Source organism: Notamacropus eugenii, chromosome 2 (assembly GCF_028372415.1).
Source record: "Notamacropus eugenii isolate mMacEug1 chromosome 2, mMacEug1.pri_v2, whole genome shotgun sequence".
In the NCBI taxonomy this organism is placed as follows: Eukaryota; Metazoa; Chordata; class Mammalia; order Diprotodontia; family Macropodidae; genus Notamacropus; species Notamacropus eugenii.
Genome location: NC_092873.1, coordinates 475,026,927 through 475,046,136, shown reverse-complemented (window position 1 = coordinate 475,046,136; position 19,210 = coordinate 475,026,927). Strand labels below are relative to the sequence as shown.

The following is a 19,210-nucleotide window of genomic DNA, read 5'->3' as shown; positions in this document are numbered from 1 at the left end:
AGCATATGTGGTTTTCTAGTTAATATGCAGCGGGTATGGTTCAGTAGCCTATTTCTTTTTGACGTCACCGATCAAGTCCATCACAAATTGGAGGCAAAATGTACCTTTTAAGGACTTGCAAAAGTATCAATTGTTGTCCAAATGTAAGGTACTTCACCATCGTTGGAATAGTAGTAGTAGGTGTAACAGCAACATTAATCATTCATAAGCTTTGGATCCCTCCTGCTCCCAGGGCACTTGTCAGTCCTGGTGGACATCTTTAGCCAAACTGACCTGGCCTGAGAGGGCAGTTCTGTGCAGAAATGATTTTCGATCACTCTATATGCACCATAGTTGTGTCAGTAAAAACTTTAATTACTGAATTGTAGGAAAAGGTATTAATGGTTTCATAGTCTGAGTCTAGCCTTGCATGGAAAGAAACCAGATTTATATTGCTTAGAGATAAAACTAGTTTAATGCTTAATTTAGGACTCCAGGTCATGCGGACCCCAGAAAACTTCAAGGGACCCAAAGATTAATGCTTGGAATTTCCAGTTTCCTGAGAAATGTATTTTAATTAATCTAGGTGAAACTTAATTAATCTGTGTGATTTATTTGGAAACATTATATGTCAACCAGTCAGATGATTGTTTTCTTGCTTTAAACGTATATGACAAAAGGCAGCTTAGCCAAGTAGCTAGGCATGGAGTCAGGAAGCCCTGAGTTCAAATTGTATTTCCAACGATTATTCACTGGGTGGCTATTAGCAAATCACCTACCTCTCTAAGTCTTCATTTCCTTATCTATAAAATAGCAATTATAATAATACCTGCAGTAATAATGTCATGGAATTGTTATGAAGTTCTAATTAGATAATGTATCTAAAGTGTTTTGTATATGTTCAAGTGTTTTATAAATAAGAGAAGGGCAATATGGAGTAGTAGACTGAGTGCTGAATGTGGAATCAAGAAGACTTGTCTTTGACTCCTGCCTCAGACACATTGGGTGAATGATGGGGCAAGTCACTTAAACTCTGGGGACCTCCATTACCTTATCTGCCTACCTCACAGAGTTGTCATAAAGAACAAAGGAGATAATGGATGTAAAGTGCTTTGTAAAATTCAATTATAATTATTACACCATGGTGATGGTAAGTCAGATTAATGATTTTCTTTTTGTAGCTATTAAAGAAAGGTTCTCAAATTCTTTCCCTGAGAATTATTCTTTTGCCCCCAAAGCCCTAAAAAACAGTTAACAATGTCTTTACAACTATACAGAATTAGTTTACCAGTTTTGAATATTGTCCCTTTCCCATATAGACAGTGTCTGGATGATTTCTCCTCTTTGCCTGAGAATAACAGGCAATAACACCAAACAACATCCACTCAATATTAGCACAGTCTTTTAACATTTGTCAGCGTGTTTGGTTTTTTAATTATTAATTTAGTCAAGAGACAAGAAGGGGGACAGGGAGCTGTCCATGGAGTAGAGATTTGTATTCAAGCCTTACCTCTAACACACAATAACTGTAAGACTGGTGAGAACACTTAATCTTTCAGGTAACTATTTAATACCATTAGATGGCAGATTTGACAACCTGTGCCACTACAGAGAGTTTCCACAAGGAGAGTTCTAGATCAGAGGAGAGAAAGCTGGACAGAAAGTGAAAAAAAATATATAATCAAATATTCTTGGACTAATTCTATAGATTTAATCCAATTACACAATATGGCTTGTATTTTTTTCTCTCACTTAAGTAACCAGTTGTTTTGAGTATACTGAACAAAGGGGTTGTTTAAAGATGCCATTGAAGAGAGTTCCTTATTCAATCTGTGTCTCATAATAAAAGTTCTTATTACATAGAACTTTACCACTGGCAACATGCTTCCTCCCAACTCCCTTGTGAAGTGATTGATTGATTGATTAATAGAGCAAATATTGTTATCCTCATTTTACAGATGAGAAAACTGAGCTCAGAGAGGGTGGCTTGCCCACAGTTCTTCAGTTACTACAAAAAGTGTTGAATCTAGAACTTGCCAGTTCTTATGACTCTGACTTCAGTGTAATTTTCTTCATATCACACTCTCTGGCATGAAACTAAAATCAATTAATTTAGAAGGTTGTGCAAGGGTAAAATATGCAACATATATTTTGATAGCTTTCATAACTTCAGTAGTGTAGAAATTCTTTTAGGAAAATAAACTAAGAAGTCACTCGTCACTCCATCCTCAATGGTGGGCACCTGATTTGAACTCCTCCTCCATCTATCCCTACCTGGCTCTTCCCTAAGTAATGACCTCCGCATAGGTGGCCTCATGTTGCACAGACCCTTACTCTCTGAGACCCCAGGGTCTCTGACTTCCCTCTGCAGGGTGGTATCCAGGATTTGGTGATCAATTTAGATCTGCTTGGGCAGCTAGGTGGTGCAGTGGATAGAATACAGGGCCTCAAAGTGAGAAAGACCCATCTTCTTGAGTTCAAATCTAGTCTAGACACTGCGTGACACTGGACAAGTCACTTAACACTGTTTGCCTCAGTTTCCTTATCTGGAGAAGGCAATGGTAAACCACTCCAGTATCTCTTCCAAGAGAACCCCAAATGGGATCATAAAGAGTAAGGCTGAAAACAACTAAATAACAATAACAATTAAGGTTGCTTGCTACTGCCTGGTCCCTTTTCAAGCTACACGCCCCAAATTGTGACAAAATTGCCTGTTACTGCTCTGCTGCAGAGAATATGTTTGGTTCATTTTTTCTGTCAGAGAACTGGTTCATGCCTCCATTTGCTTCCACTGATATAGTTCCTAACACCTTACCCTTAGTTATACTTCTTCTTTTCATTTTCTCATAGGAATCAACACCTTTCAAGGCCAGATCCTGCACAGTCAGGAATATAGGCGTCCAGAAGCTTTTCAGGGCAAAAGGGTCTTAGTGATTGGTCTTGGGAATACTGGTGGTGATCTTGCAGTGGAACTCAGTCGTGTGGCATCTAAGGTACACTGACCTCTCTATAAGCCCTCTAACTCATTTTTCCCCATAAGTCCTTGCTGTGGAATTGTGAAACATCCAAGGTTAGCGTAATTTAAGATGAATGCACAGTAACATAAACCCTGGAATTTCTCAAAAACTCTCCTAGCTCCTAGCTTTCTGAATCATGGCAAGACTCCACTTCCAGAATGGACATATCTCCAAGGAACATGTTAGAAAAATGTTATTGATGTCTGACCATTAGGCAGTTTCCAGGGTAACTATTTTGAAATAGCTACTCTCTCATTCCCAGACAGGAAAAGGATCAGAAATTTAGATTGCTCTAGGGACCTAAAGGAAAATATCAAAAGATCTGAGTTCAAGTCTCAGCTTTGTTACTAATAGGATCCTAGAATTTTAAAGTAAAAGTTCATCTATCTAATCCTATCATTTTGCAAATAAGACATTGAATCTCAGAAAGCTTAAAGTAATTTGTCTGGTAAAGCCAGAATTTTATTCCAGTATTCTGGCTCTAATTACTATTTATTTTTTCCATTTCACAAGTTTGTTTAGAAGCAACAAATGTGAAGAAGGAAATCAAAGTGAAAAGACTGTCCCAAATTATTTTTAAGGTCATTTTTAACTCTAAATACAATGATCCCAGTTCTGAATCTATAATAATATAGTCATATATAACATATAGATGATACATACAGACATAAAGAAACTTATAAACACATAAATTTCAAAGTAGTTCTGTTAAATATTTTCCCAAATCTTTATTTTATTAATAACAGTTCTCATAAAATGCTTTCAGATTTACAAAAAGAGATTAAGTGCCACCACTATGCTCACACTGCTAGTAGGTGTCAGGATCTAGAATCAAATCCAAGTCTCTCACCTCCAAGTTCAAATAGTTCCACTACACAGCACTATTTTTCAGAACTCTTGAGGATAAAAGGCAGAAATGCTAAAACTGCCTACCTTAACATTTACTTTTATGATGCTAGACCAATTTTCACATTTATATATAGGTGGATAGGGAAAGAGAAAATGTATAGGATAAAGTATTTTCAGTTATTTTTTTTTTAGAAATCAGAAAAAAATGCTTTGGGCAAGAATCTGATGGTAAATGTTTAACAACTAGCTCTCCAGGGGCAAAAATGTATGCAGGACACATTTTTAAGTTTAATCTGCATTATTAATATTTTCTTCATCACTTTCTTAAGTATAAACAATCAATAAAACAATAAAGCCCTGACTTGTACCATTTGTCTATCTCTGAGGTATAAATGTTAACAATGAAAACTTAACAATTAACTCTCTCCAACTGGTACCAATCTACTTTAACATACCCCTGGATACAGACTGGACATGTTTTCGTTGATATAGGCAATTTCTAGAGGAGAAAACCTTCACTATCAATTCAGGGTGAGCTTCTTATATGTAACTTCAGGTCTTTTAGAATGCTAAGAAGTTAAGTGACTTGCCCAAGATCACACAGTCATTATATGTCATGGGCAGAACTTAAACCAAGATCTTATTGGTTCCAGCACCAGTTCTCTCTTCTCTATACCTTGGTTGCCTTTTGTTAAATAAATATTATTTGTAAAAATAACAAGGGGAAGGGAAGCAAGGTACCACAGTGAACAGAGCCCTAGCCCTGGAGTCAAGAGGACCTGAATTCAAATTTGACCTCAGACCCTTACTAGTTGTGTGACTCTGGGCAAGTCACAACTCCAATTGCCTCCAAAAAATAATAATAACTGTAATGAGAAGTCTAGAAACTCATTTGTTTGCCTTTCATCTTTTGATCCTACTTCCTTCTTTAATTGTTTCAAAATGTATTTGAATTTGTATCATTCATAGATGTTACCTAGAAGACATTTTAGAAATGATCCAGTCTGACTCCCTATGAATGAGGTTCAGGGAGGAGGATTTATCCAAGATTACATAAGCAGTAAATAGCCACAGTAGGGTTTTAAACCCAAGGACTCTAACTTCAAAGTTAACACTCTCTCTACCATATGGAATTACTTCTCATTTGAGTGAATTTCAATACATATCACTTCTAAGACGTTAAAGTTCTCAAAGACAAAACTACTGTATGGATTGTATGGGCAGAAGTAATATAAAATGACTGATACTTCATCCATCATGCCTTACTTTTAGGTGTTTCTCAGTACTAGAAGTGGTGCCTGGGTCCTTAGCCGTCTTTCTAAAGATGGCTACCCCACTCTTATGATCTTCAACACAAGATTTTATCAGATGGTTTCATGCATGCTGCCTTCATCCATAAGAAACTGGATGACAAAGAAACAAATTTCAAAATGGTTTAACCACAAGAATTATGGATTGGATATTCCTAAAGGGTAATTATTTTAAACTAGAAATATTTATTTGCAGAAATTTTTAATATCATGACATTATTGGAAGTTAAAATTTATATTAAAATGCCAATTTTTCATTGTGTTACTATAATTATGTTGATCAAAAATACTTGGAGTTAACAGCTTTTAGGGACCAAAAAACTAAAAAAAGGCTAATTAGGGAGTTTAGAAGAATACCTGACAAGAGACTAATTGTTGGCTTCATATCAAGTTGGAAAATTAAGGAATTTAAATTTTCTTTGAAAAATTCTAAGATAGATTGACTCTAGAGGTAAAATATGGATGGTACCAGTGAACTCAAAGAATCACATATCTCTTGGTGATTAACAGGTATTAAATATCAAATAACACAAATCAAATATTATCAGGGGGGGCTATTTGGTACAGAGGTATCATGCCAGGTACTGACACTGGAATGCAAATGTTCAATTCCTAACTCCAATGTTTAACCTTAACCCCTGGGCCCTAATTTTTTCATCTATAAAATGAGGGCATTGGACTAGATGGCCTCTGACATGCCTTATAGCTCTAGATCTATGATCCTATAAATAGAACTGAATACAAGGGGTATGAACTTCTAAGAAGAATGATATGTTGACTAAGTAGCCAATTACTTGTAATGAGCTCTGTATCACCCAGGTGAAAATATCATCAAAGGAAATGGGAGTATTTTAAAGAATGACTTTTGTTACAATCTCAATCTATTTCTTCACTCCTACCCCCATGGAAAGTACATCTCCAAAGTCATAATGGAAATAAATGGAACACCACGATTCAATGTACAGTTTTTCTACAAACAGAATGATTTCGAAGTAAATCAGTCATATGGGTAAATATCATTATCAGTCAGTTGCTTTGAAATGTATAATACAAAGGATGAAAAGTGCACTTATCATTTTGTTTTAAATGATTTCATTCTATCACCCATTTTCCTCTAGACTTTGTTTATTTCCATTGAGGCTCTACTTCTACCTGGGCCTGGTTTCATCATAAGCACCTAAACAGATACTGAGTTAGCTAATCCCTGGAAAGAGGTTACATGGTCTCTCTCAGAATATACAGTTCTCTCTACCACATCATAGGGGTTAGGGATGCAGGATCCCAGCAATCTGAAAAATCTGTGTAAAATTTTTGGCCCCTCCCCTTCATACAAGAAAAGAAATCTGAATTTGTTTTTTTTTTTTCTTGTTCTTCTACGCAGTATTTATAGTAACTTACTGTAAAATCTGGGTTAAGTATTTGGTCATAGGTTCTGTGTATCTGCCAACCTTTGTATGTTGTCTGCAGCTTCTGCAAAACTCCCTAAAAGTTCCCATTTAATTTCTTATGCCAACCCATGAAACTGTGATGTGGAAGGGATAATTCCTAGAGAGGGATTTTGTTTCTGAATACGTAATGAGCAAATCTCTGAGGGCTTACTGTTGGAAGTTGGAAAAGAAAAGTTGGAAACATTCATCTTAAGCCAATGGAAAGTTACTGGATGGACTATTTTGACTAAATGGATTAGTGTATTCATACAAATAAGCAATTTAACATACATTTCCATAAATCAGTTAGATGCTTTAGTTTCACCTGGTGCTTAGCACAGTTCCCCAGGGCTTAGCATAGTGCCTGGCACGTAGCACCTGTTTAATAAAGGTTTATTGATTGATCAATTGATCTACCTACAAAATCAGTAAGTGGGCTTTTCTTGTTGTTTTGTTTCCATACCAAAGGCAAACACCAAGCTTCATTATAAATGATGAACTGCCAAGCTGTATCCTTTGTGGTACCATCACCATGAAGGCCAATGTGGAAGAGTTTACAGAAACCTCTGCCATCTTTGAAGATGGGACGGTGGAAGAGGGCATTCATGTAGTGATTTTTGCTACAGGATTCAAATTCTCTTTTCCCTTCCTGGAAGAACCTACAAGAAGTCTATGCAAAAATAAGATCTATCTGTACAAATCTGTGTTTCCCTCAAACCTGGAAAAGCCAACAATGGCTGTCATGGGTCATATCAACCTTAAAGGAGCTCTCTTGCCAGGTGTAGAACTTCAGGGAAGATGGGCCACAAGAGTCTTTAAGGGTAAAGATATTCTCTTTGTATTCAACACTCTCTCAAAAGTACCTAATTCTGCCTGGTTGTCATCACTTCCCTGACTATCTACAATCAAACAAAAATTTTTGTCCAAAAATATATAGAATCTTTATAGGAATAGGGCTGTGGGCAAGTGAATTTTTTTTCCTTTTAAAAAAAAGTCCTCAAAAAAGCTTTCAAGCAACATGAACTTTATGTAGGTTATCTTGGGCAAATTGTGTGTTCGTGTAATCTAGATAGAATTGAGCAGTTTTAAAGGATTTTTGAATCCTGTATGACACATGGGACTGAGAAGAGAGGTATATGTGATGTCTGTGACTATAGAGATGAGACCTTACTTTGTTGCATATTCAAATTTTTCAAGTTGATTCAAAATTTGGGAAGCCTAAGCAGCTTTTCAAACCAGGCAGTTCTGACTATTTTTATGTGATACAGTGAGAAGAATGCTGAATGTGGAGACAAAGAAACTGGCTTATGTCCCAGGATAGTTATTTAACATAGAATCATAGATTTAGAATTGGAAGGGAGCTTAAAGTAATAAAATCCAATCCCCATATTTTACAGATGAGGAAATGGAGACCCAGAGAACTGAAATTACTTGCCCAGGGTCAACCATCTACAAAATGTCTGAGGTGTATTTAAAGCCAAGTTTTCTTGATTTCATGTCCAGCCTGTATCTATGTACTATATCACTCTTGTGTGAACTGGAATAAATCATTTCACCTCATTAGGCTTTAGTTTTGTCAACTGTAAAATTTATAAAAGAGTTAGACTGGATGATCTTAAAGGGACCTTCTATCTCTAAATTTATGATCCGACAGTTTTATATTGTTTCCAATAAATTGTTGTGATGTCCTTATTCTTGGTCAAATCAAGATTCCTAGTAACAATGAGGGTCAGATGGGAATAAGTGGAATCTGGAGACTAGACAAAGAAGACAGTATACAACAGGTGAACATGAAGTTCCCAACAACAGATGCCAGCAGGAAGTTTGCTCAGGCAGTTTTAAATGGAACGTTGGGCAGTGTGATGTGAAGTGTTAGGGGATAGCTAGCAGTGATCAGCAAGAGATCATCTTGGTAAGGGTAGACAGGTAAATAAGTAGCTTCAAGGTATTTCTGTTAGCAAATAGCAGACCTCAAGGCAAAGGGACTGAGGCAGCAGGCAGGGCTACCAGACAAAGTTGACTAAATAGCCCATAATCCTGAAAGGGAATCTTCAGTAGTAAACAGAGACTCACTGCTGGGTCTGGAATAAAAGATGGAGGAGATTGATTATGATTGTGTTGCATAAGGAAAGAGTTCAGGGAAATGAAGTTAGGGTATGTCACAATAAGACCAGTTTCTGGCACCATCTGATTTGCCTCTTTAAAATAATTATATTTAGCATGGGGAAAGTACTTGGCTTTAGAATCAGAATCATACTCTGATTTCAAATCCTGCCTCTGATGTCTGTTTAACAAGTATTTCAACCTCCCTAAGTCTGTTTTCTCATCTGTAAAATGAGGGAGTTGAATTAGATTCCTTTTAAGGTCCTTTCTAACCTTAAATCCATGAATTTTGATCTACAATGGATTGATCTATAATCAATTTTAACTGTGGCATTAACTGTAGTTGAATGGTCCAAGTCTTGCACTGGTATCTAAGAAATATTGAAACCAGAAGGGTTTTCATACTCTTGCTAAATTTCTCCTATGGAAAATTTATATAAAATCATGGGGAAGAGTCACCCAGGATGAAAAAACATGAATAGGTTGTGACCTACACTGGTAGAAGGAGTGCCCGCATGGATGAGATTACTGATTCATTGAAGTATTCAAGTCTAATAGCTTTAGCAGACATGCTCTGGACAATTGTCTACAATTAAGGGAAAGTCATGCCTCTTATTTTCATCATAGGGTTATGCAAGATACCTCCAACAAATCAATTGATGGCAGAAGCTACCAAGAAGGAGCATCTTGTTAAAAGGTATGAAGTATTCCTCACCACAGAGACAACTAAATGAAGATTTTCATCACAAAATAGATTTTGCATATCAAAGTCATTTCCATGGCTCATAGGTAGAAAAGATGATTTTTAATATAAAAATAGTTTTTATGTATAGTGCTTGGATATTTGAGATTCATGCAAGTGAGAAGTCGAGAGCATCTAGGTTAACTTGGATTCAACAGTACCTCTTCCAACGTTAAGTGACCACATAGACCTTGGCCTAAAGGGACCAAGGTCTCCCAGTGCATCCTGGGTCATCTCCAGTCATCAAGATGAGTATCTGTCTACTGGACTCAGATGGCTCTGGAGGAGAAGTGAGGCTGGTGACCTGCACAGCCCTCCATCACTCAAAGCAAAGTCAAGTGCAAGTCATATCATCATTTCTCTGATGGCATGGTCTTCCTTGGCAATGAAGGACAAACACACAAAAAATGTAAGACTATAAGTTCTCTGAGGTCAAGGGTCCTCTCTTAAATAAACTTTGTAATTGCCCAGCCTAGTAGAACACTTTGAATCTAGTTGGCTCTTAGTGTTTGTCATACACTGTTAGATCTATATACAACACATATTGCCAGTAATTCTGTGCAAATCCCTAAGCCCATCACTACGGAAGACCTAGTGAAAAACTTCCAAATAATTGAGATATCCAAAAGTAGAATGGGCTTCCCTGGGAGGAAATAGAAGGAAAGGCAAGGAAACAAATATTTATTAAGCACCACTGTGTGCCAGACACTATGCAAAGCACTTTGGAATCGTGAAGAGAAATGGCATTCCCCAAGATCTATGGTTTTTAACATTTTCATCAGTGACTCAATTAAGGCAAAGGTGATATATTTGTCCAACTTAATAGAGATAAATGGAAATTCTGAACTTAGGTTCAAAGAATTAGCTTTGGGATAAGCAAGGCATGGTAAAATAGTAGTTCATCTGAGAAAAATGCCTAGAAGATTTAGAGGCCTTTAAGCTCATTATAGGAGCAGCAGCTAGGTGATGCAGTGAATAGAGTGCCAGGCCTGGACTCCTAAAGAGCTGAGTTCAAATCTGGCATCAGACACTTATTAACTGTGATTCTCAGAGAAGTCACCTGTTTCCCTCAGTTTCATCATCTAGAAAATGAGCTGCAGAAGGAAACAGCAAGCCACTCTTGAATCTTTGCCAAGAAAACCCCAAACGGGGTCACAAAGAATTGGACACAACTGAAATGACTAAATAACAACAGCGAAGCTCATTATAAGAATGCCCTCAAAGGATATGCGAGCATACTGCAGGGGACAGACTTTCCACTTACATAGTCATTATAACCTGCCTGGGTGTTATGTCAGCAGAATGGGCTCTCAGAGTGACCAAGCCTAGAGCAGCCCTAGTTAAAGCATAGCTGCAACACTGTCTTCAGTCCTGGCCAACACATTTTAGATAGGATATCTTCATGTCCAGATAAAGCAGAGAATAGCCAGAAGACAACATCCAGGAAGGTGAAGGGCCCCAAGATGGTGCATATGAGTTTCTCTTGAAGGTACTGGGGATATTTAGCATTAGGAAGGGAAGTTCTAGAGAGAAAGTAAATTGTGACTTAACTTATAACACTATGAAATGAGGGCAGGCATGCTTGTTCTTTGAGCATCTGTCAGGAAAGACTATGATGGCAGCAAGAAATGAAGCTGCAATCACACTTTAATAAAACATAGAGCGTACAGGGGAAAACAGCACAGAAAGTACAGAGACAAGTGGTAGAAGGGGGATACAGAAGCAGATGGTGTGAGGATGGGAATACACTGGTGGAGAAAGAAATGCACAGGTGGGGAAGAGGATGAGGAAAGGCACAGAGAATCACTCACGTAACTATGGATTAGAGTTGGGACAACTCAGCATCCGGAACCCCATGAAGAGGGAAAGGAGGGGGCAGCAGTTTGAATTCTCATTTTTATAGGGTTTTTGTGGGGGAAAAGATGAACTCTTATCTGTGCCACCTTGGCATTATTCATTAACATATCTATATCATCTCAAAGTGGTCAGTACAATTTAAAAGTTAACACGTCCATGTCATCTCAAAATTATCAGTACTGCTTGCTGTTCCACTGGCCTTCTTGAAAAGAGTTAGAGGCTTCTCTGAGATTTACATAACACAGGACCAAAGTGTCCCAAACAGTGGCACCCCCTGATTTAGTTTATAGTACCAGGATGTGATTTTAGGTTAATGCAGGATATGGCTTGCAAATTATTGTCCTCTATCTTTGGGACAGTCTGTACATGACTTCTAGGTTTCCCTTAACAGTCTTACTTCCTGGTATTACTAGTTTATGTTGGCTGCTTATAAACTGACTATACTTATAAACTGACTATACTGACTGGGGGTAGAGGGCGGTCAAGGGGACCAGAACATGAAACAATTTTAACACTGAAAATGATAGCTGTTTTTAAGTATCTGAAGGGCTGTCATGTGGGGAAAGGATTAGACTGGCCCCAGAAGACAAAACTGGATAGTACAGGTAGGAGTCACAAAAAGGCAAATTTAAACTTTATATAAGGGGAAACTTCTTAATATTTAGAGCTGTCCAAGAATAGAATGGGCTTCCACAGGAGGAAGGAAAAGGAAAGGGAACATGTATTTTTTTAAGCACGTACTATGTGTCAAGCACCATGTACTTTACACACATAATCTCAACAACCCTATGAAGTAGACACTATTATTATCCCCGTTTTACAGTTAAGGAAATTGAGGCAAACATATGTTAAGTGATTTACCCAGAGTCATACAGCTAGTAAGGATCTGGAGTCAAATTTGAGCTAAGGTTTTCCTGACTCCAGGTCCAGAACTCTATCCACTGCACCACCTAATCACCTCAATTATTTTCGTTGGAGATCTTCAAGAAAAGGCTGGATGTTGTTCTTTGTGCTTTGTTCTCCAAGAGGACCGATGATGTCACAAGGTTGATGACTTGGAAATAAAATGGATTTAAATCCAGTGGCAAGACAAAGGTCAAGATGACTGGTGATGGCCCAGGATGCAGTGGCTAACCTTGGCCTTTCTAAATTAAGGTCTTTCCCAAATCTCAATTGGTCTGAGTTCATGTTCATTCAGCAACTAAAGGTTAGGTTAGAACTGATGGCCCAATTTGCTATCACAAAAATTTCAGTCCGGGAGAGGAAGACTCTCATAATTTCTGACTGGAACAGAAAACAGTTACTATTTACACTCATTCCAAGCCATCAAAAACTACAACGAGCCACAGAGATTTAGATGGGGGCTGTCGTTGGCCATTCAAGAAAGCTAGAGTGATCTGAGTTTAAAGGTAAAATCTAGTAACTACATTTAAAACACAGTGGTCTTTTTTAAAGTCTGTTGTTTCAGAGCTATATTTCAAGAAATAAAAAATGAAAACTGTATGGGACAAAAAGTAAATTGTCCCAGTTTTATGGAAAAAGGATTAGGAGGAGGGAGGAAGGGGAAGAAGGGGAAGGAGAAAGAAATAGCAGCATTCCCCATCTTCTGTTGAAATTGGCAGGTTGGGTCCCCAGAGGGCAGCTACTGCTGCTCTCAGATGACACAACAAAGACAGTTAATACGAACCTTTTCTTAAGAACCTGGTTCATTCCTTCCCATAAATGCACACAATATACATGAAGAAGAAAGTTTAAGTTTAGATCATAATAGTAATGAGGCACACGTAAGAAATTTGTGTAACAAGGTTTAACACATATAACCCGCTCTGAAAGTCCTACTCTCCGCATAGAGACCTCATGCAGAACCTTTGTGGTTGTAATGGTTGTGTGTTGTTGTTGCTTCATTCTCAAAGAGGACCAATGACTGCTTATATGGAAGAATGTAAATTCCTTAAAGGCAGAGACAATTCTTCAATTTGTCTTTGTTCAAATCACATTTCTGACATGCTGGCTCTATGACCCTCAGCAAGTCATTTAATTTGTCAGTAACCTAAGCAACTCTCCAACAGATATAGAGAAGGTACACCCACATTGATAGAGGAAGTTTCCTTATCTAGGCATTCTCTGTGTCTGTGAAATTACTGAACTTTCTCCTATCCAGTATCTTTATTTGCACTATTTGTACACAGTGACTTAAACTTTGTAAGCGTTCCAGAAATACTTGTTGGATAGATTGTTATGTTGTAGTAAGGATTCTTTTGAGTGTATGGGTTGAAATAAATGGCTGCTGAATTCCTTTGGAACACCTAAATTCTGTATTTTATAAGGAAACTGATTCTAAAATTAAGATCCATTCCATTTTCTAAATTCTTTGATCACTTCTGATTTTTACAGAAAAAAATCTAGCAAGATCTGAACTAATATTTTTGTTTTCTATCAACGACAAATTCCTGATTTATTTTAAATGAAAAGAAAAGCAGTATTTGGAATCCAAAACACCTATCAAACCCACACTTTGAATTTTCTAGGAAGTCTCTAAATGTGCATAGTTTTATGCCTACAGAAAAGACCAGTTTCTAGTTCATGTTTACAGTGATCAGACTTTCCCCTCATACTGAATTCAAATTCCTAAACCATCACTTGAAACTGCTCACTAATTTTACCTCCTTGCCATTTTCTCTCCTACACTCTACCCGTCCCCATTTCTGAAAATAAATATTTCTTCTTGCTTTCTCTGACAAAACAAACCAACTTATCTGTTCTTACCCAAGAAAAATATCTCTTTCAATTTTTTGGTTCTTGAAATTTTGTGAAAAAGGAGATAGAAATTTGGGGGGGAACTGAGCAATAACAAAGGATTTATCATTTTCCTTCTTTTCACTAAGGGGCATCATTACGGATCCCACCAAAGAGAGCCTGGAGTATATCACCTTCCTGGATGAACTTGCCACATACATAGGAGCAAAGCCCAGCATTTTATCCCTGTTCCTTAAGGATCCCAGGCTGGGAAAGGAAGTTTTCTTTGGTCCCTGCACCTCTTATCAGTACCGACTGACAGGACCTGGGAAATGGGATGGAGCCAGAAATGCCATCTTGACTCAATGGGACCGGACCCTCAAGCCCTTACAAACTCGAATTGTCTCTGATTTTTCTGAGCCTAGTGCTATGCCTCATTGGTTAAAAATCTGGGGTGGGGCATCTGTGCTGTTTTTTGCTGTTCTGCTTGCTTATAAATCTCCATAAGACTGCCTAGAGTTGGTGAACTGGGGAATAGACTTTCCAATAACCTAGTCAGTAACTGGCCAGTGTGAATAACATCTATGCAACAAGCACTCTCTTCTTAACTGCTCTCCAGTCCGAGTTCCATAACTTTCATCATAGGACAGGAAATGTAAATCTGATATATTTTCACTGAAGCATTTATTTATTCCTCTCAGTCTTTGCTGACTGTTCTCTACTTCCTTGATTAGACAGCTTGTTAATCCCTATAATCATTTACCCTTGAACTTTACCCCCTTTCCTGACTTTGTCAGCCCCCTCCACTTGAGCCAAGACTCTCAGAACTGACCTATTCCAATTCTCTTATTCCATTATACCTATAACTCAGCATGGGACTGAATTAGACACTGTCACAGGACCGCTCATCATGGCGTGCCCACATCAGAAAGGGTGCTGTGCTCTATGAGCAAAGAAGAGACAGCACAAAGGAAACATAGGATGCACAAATTTGGAGTATCCACCTCAATTGTTCACATGGGCTATCTGTGCTCAATCTGCAGTAGAGCATTCTGAGATCATATTGGTCTGATCAGCCACAGTTAGACACACTGAAACTTTACTTTATCATGGTGATGTCATTTTGGTCTACTTCGAGAACGAAGGACAACAACCACATATACCATATAATCTCTACCTTCTTGCCCAGACTAATTACCCAACCATCCCTTAGGCTATCACAGTAGACTACACAAATACTTGTATCAAGTATTGTGTACAAGTACTTTCCTGATTCCAGACTCACCAAACATTCTTGTTGCTATTGGGATAATCTTTAAAGACATTCAAGCTATAATACCCTCTTAATTAGTCTCCCTACCTTCAGTTTTTCCCACCTCCTTTCCATCTTCCACTAAGCTCCTCCCCTGCCCAATCTAAACTACCTAGCCCAGGATTTAAAGCCCTCCAAAATCTCATTCTACCCTGAATTTCCAGCTTTATTTCATATCAAATGACATAATATATCCAGAGTATTTTGCAAACCTTAAATTACTACGTAAGTTTTAGCTATTATTTGAGGATCTTAACCTAATCAAAACTTGTATTTCAACAGAAATGTATTTCAACATGATTGCTTAACTTGTAATCCCATACATTTTATTTGATTCATGTAAAAACATGATTCTGGGAGTCTATAGGGTTCATCAGACTGCCAAAGGAGTGCATCACTTGCACGAAACATGTGCATGCATTCACACACACACACACAGAGAGAGACACACACACAACAAGAATCTCTATTTTCGGTACTCTATATTTGATTTAAATTGCACCCCTAACTATTTCTCAAACTTGGTACTCCATCTCATGCTTCTATGAATTTGCATAAAACATCTGCCATACCTGAAAATAAATTCTTCCTCATCTCAGTCTCACTGAATCTTTATCGTCCTTCAAAGCTCTGTTCAGCGATCTTTCATGATTTCGCTCATTTTTTAGTATTATACATGGTATAAGTATGGGCATTTTTCCAAGCACGGTATTCTTGTCCAGCACTTAGCACAGTTTCTGCCACATCATAGGTGCTAAATAAATACTGATTGATTGTCCTACTCTGGGAATCTACTCAAGGAACAAGATTAAATCTTAATGAGTTGAACTCCACCTCCACTGGAAAATCCCTGTAGTTAGATCTAACCATTGAAAATCACTCAGACCCAACTTCGTAATAAAGCAAAAACAGTTTAATTAATTAGAAAATTCAGTTCATTGACAAACATTTATTAAGTACTTACTATGTTCCAGGCTCTGAGATGCTATCAATGGAAGGAAGAAATTATTCAGTGACTCACAGAAGTCACTTAAGATGCTGGAGGCAGCTCTTGGGGTGTGCTGGTCCCACAGAAATTAGCATTTGAAGGATAAAGATTCACTGAGCTAGTCTAGTAGCTGGCGTTTATGGGAGAAAAATTATTGCCTACCCTACCCTGCTCCTGGGAATATACCAAAACTAACCCATGTGTTCAAAAACACATTAGCTTCTTATTTTTTCTCCTTTAAAAAAAAATTTCTAGTTATTTAATTTATCCTCAGCTCAATTGATCAATCTGGTCTTCAGAGTATCTTGGGAAGAAAGGAAAAATGAAGGTGTACTAGATGTCTTGGTATGGATAGTCACTGGGAAATACTATTCAGAGAAACCTAGGACCATATCTACTTAGATAAACTGGGTCCATATCTACTTAGATACACACTGCTTATGTCAATTACCACTGCCTTCTCAAATTATCTTATATTTATGTACATGTATATACACATTGTGTGCCCTAATAATTTTCAAAGAGGACCAATGACATCATGAGGTGAATTGGATTTAAGTGAGGCAGATTTGCACAAACTCACCAACCTCACTCTCTCTTCCAGAGTGATGGAAGTTCACTGGTAAGACAAAAGTCAAAACAACTAGTGATGGCCTGGGATGTGTTGGATGATCTTATCTTGATGTGTAGAATGAGGAATTGGTATAAATCTAATGTCTTCCACATTGTTGTGGTAATAATTTAGACACAGACTGGTGAACAAGAGCATCCTTCTCATCTCCAGCTAGTTGTTCAGGCTACCCTCTATTTTTATTTTTTAAATAGATTTTAAAGTAAAATTTAATTTTCAATCAATATCAATCTACCTTCTCCTATTACAAACATGTATAGATAAGCAAAACATTGGCCATGGTTTTATAAAAAATTTTTAGGAGGTGAATGACCACCAATTCTTCAATTATTTCTCCTTGATCTCTTTTCCAGGTAAGTTGTTTTTATTACAAATAGCTTATATTTTCTTCCTTTTTTACACTTTTACCTTTCAAAAATATTTCTAATGGAGTTGTTATCTTCTACTTGCTCTATTTTAATTTTTGGAGAATTTGTTGCTTGGTTAAAGTTTTGTATCTCTTATGCCAAACTGCTAATTCCCTTTCCAATACTTTAATATATTCTCTCACTTCCAATTTTTTCCTTTAGTGCTCTTATTTCATTTATAAAAAAAAAATTAACACCCTCTTGCCTCATCTCTTCTAGAAATTCTAGTCCAGTTTGTGCCTGTTTTTCTTGCTTTGCTTATAGCTATCTTGGAGTCATTCTCTTCCTCTAAGTGTGTGTGTCTCTTGAGAATCCCTCTTACCATGATAGCTTTACATAGTGTGATTCATTTGTTTGCTCGTTCTTCCAGCCTTCTTTCTGACTTTGAACTTAATGATAGGGCTTGACTCTTCAAAACTTTTGGAGCAAATATCAGGGGTGACTTTGTATATGAATGTGTGTATATGTATATGTATATATATGTGTGTGTGTGTGTGTGTGTGTGTGTGTGTGTGCGTGCATATATATGTGTATATATACACATATATATATATTTGTATATGACTTTGTATATACCACCGCTTTTTGAGGGGTATTGAATGTTGTGTTCTATGATTTATGAGACAACTCAGGTTGGGTACCTATAAGCTCTCTATGCTCCCCAAAGGGTCTGATTCAAGGAAAAGTCTGATTGTTGCCTTCTGGATCTAGGTTCTACAAGTTATCAACCTGGGTATGAGGCTGATCCACATATATGTAGGCTTATTCTGGTTGGAATTTCAGTATAGTGCTACATATATGTGTATCTATATTTATGCATATATATATGTGTGTGTGTGTATATATAATGTAAGTGAAGGATATGAATATATCACATTCACATGTAGAAACTAAAGTTATATATATAGATATATGTATGGTTAGAGCCTTCACATATGTATATATGTATGTATGTGTGCATGTATATATGTGTATATATGTGTGTGTTTATGCAAGTATGTAAATACAAGCTGATTTGAGAAGCAGTGGTAATTAACATAAGCAGTGTGTATCTAAGTACATATGGACTCAGCTTATCTAAGTAGATATGGTCCTAGGTTTCTCTGAATGGTATTTCCCAGTGACTATCCATACCAAGACACTTCTAGTACACCTTCATTTTTCCTTTTTCCCCAGGATATGTGGTACCCTGGGTGAAAATGGAGACCAGAGTGATCAGTTGAGCTGAGGATAAATTAAATGACTAGAAAAAAATTTTAAAGGGGGGAGGAGGGAAAATAAGGAGCTAATGTGTTTTTGAACATGTAGGTTAGTCTCAGGGGCCAGGCAGGATAGGCAATAATTTTCTCCCTTAAATGCCAAGTACTAGAATAGCTGGGTGAATCTTTATCCTTCTAATGCTGGTTTATGTGGAACCAGTACACCCCCAAGAGCTGCCTCCAGCATCTTGAGAGACTTCCATTAGTGACTAAGCAATTCCTCCCTACCACCGATATTATCTCAGAGCTTGGAACATAGTAAGTACTTAATAAATGTTTGTCAACTGACTAATTTTGCAGAATGAAATGAGCAAACTAGGAAAACAATTTATACCATAATAACAGCATTGTAAAGCTAAATCGTTTTGAAAGCTGTAAGAACTGATATCAACACAATGACCCTGTGTGATTCCAGAAGACCAATGCTGAAGCCTGCTGTCCACCTCCTGAGAGGTGGTGTATTTAGAGTACAGAATGAGATATATGGATATAGGGATGTTTCTTTACCATGACCAATGAGGCAATGTTTTCCTTGACTGAATATTTGTTACAAGAAAATTGTTTTTCTTTTTTGAATGGAGTAGTAGTAGGAG

General features: G+C 37.4%; 1 protein-coding gene across 3 annotated transcripts in view; it reads left to right on the top strand.

Annotated features, from left to right (window-relative positions):
• LOC140529754 (dimethylaniline monooxygenase [N-oxide-forming] 4-like) overlaps positions 1 to 15,930 on the top strand; it is a 38,777-nt gene extending 22,847 nt beyond the window's left edge. For all 3 annotated transcript variants that reach the window (XM_072648649.1, XM_072648650.1, XM_072648651.1), the window contains 5 exons: positions 2,830 to 2,972; positions 5,118 to 5,317; positions 7,051 to 7,403; positions 9,313 to 9,382; positions 14,170 to 15,930. In XM_072648649.1, the coding sequence (XP_072504750.1) occupies positions 2,830 to 2,972; positions 5,118 to 5,317; positions 7,051 to 7,403; positions 9,313 to 9,382; positions 14,170 to 14,527 (1,124 nt within the window). In that variant the 3' untranslated portion in view covers positions 14,528 to 15,930. The remainder of the gene's footprint in view (positions 1 to 2,829; positions 2,973 to 5,117; positions 5,318 to 7,050; positions 7,404 to 9,312; positions 9,383 to 14,169) is intronic.
• The last annotated feature ends 3,280 nt before the right edge of the window (positions 15,931 to 19,210 follow it).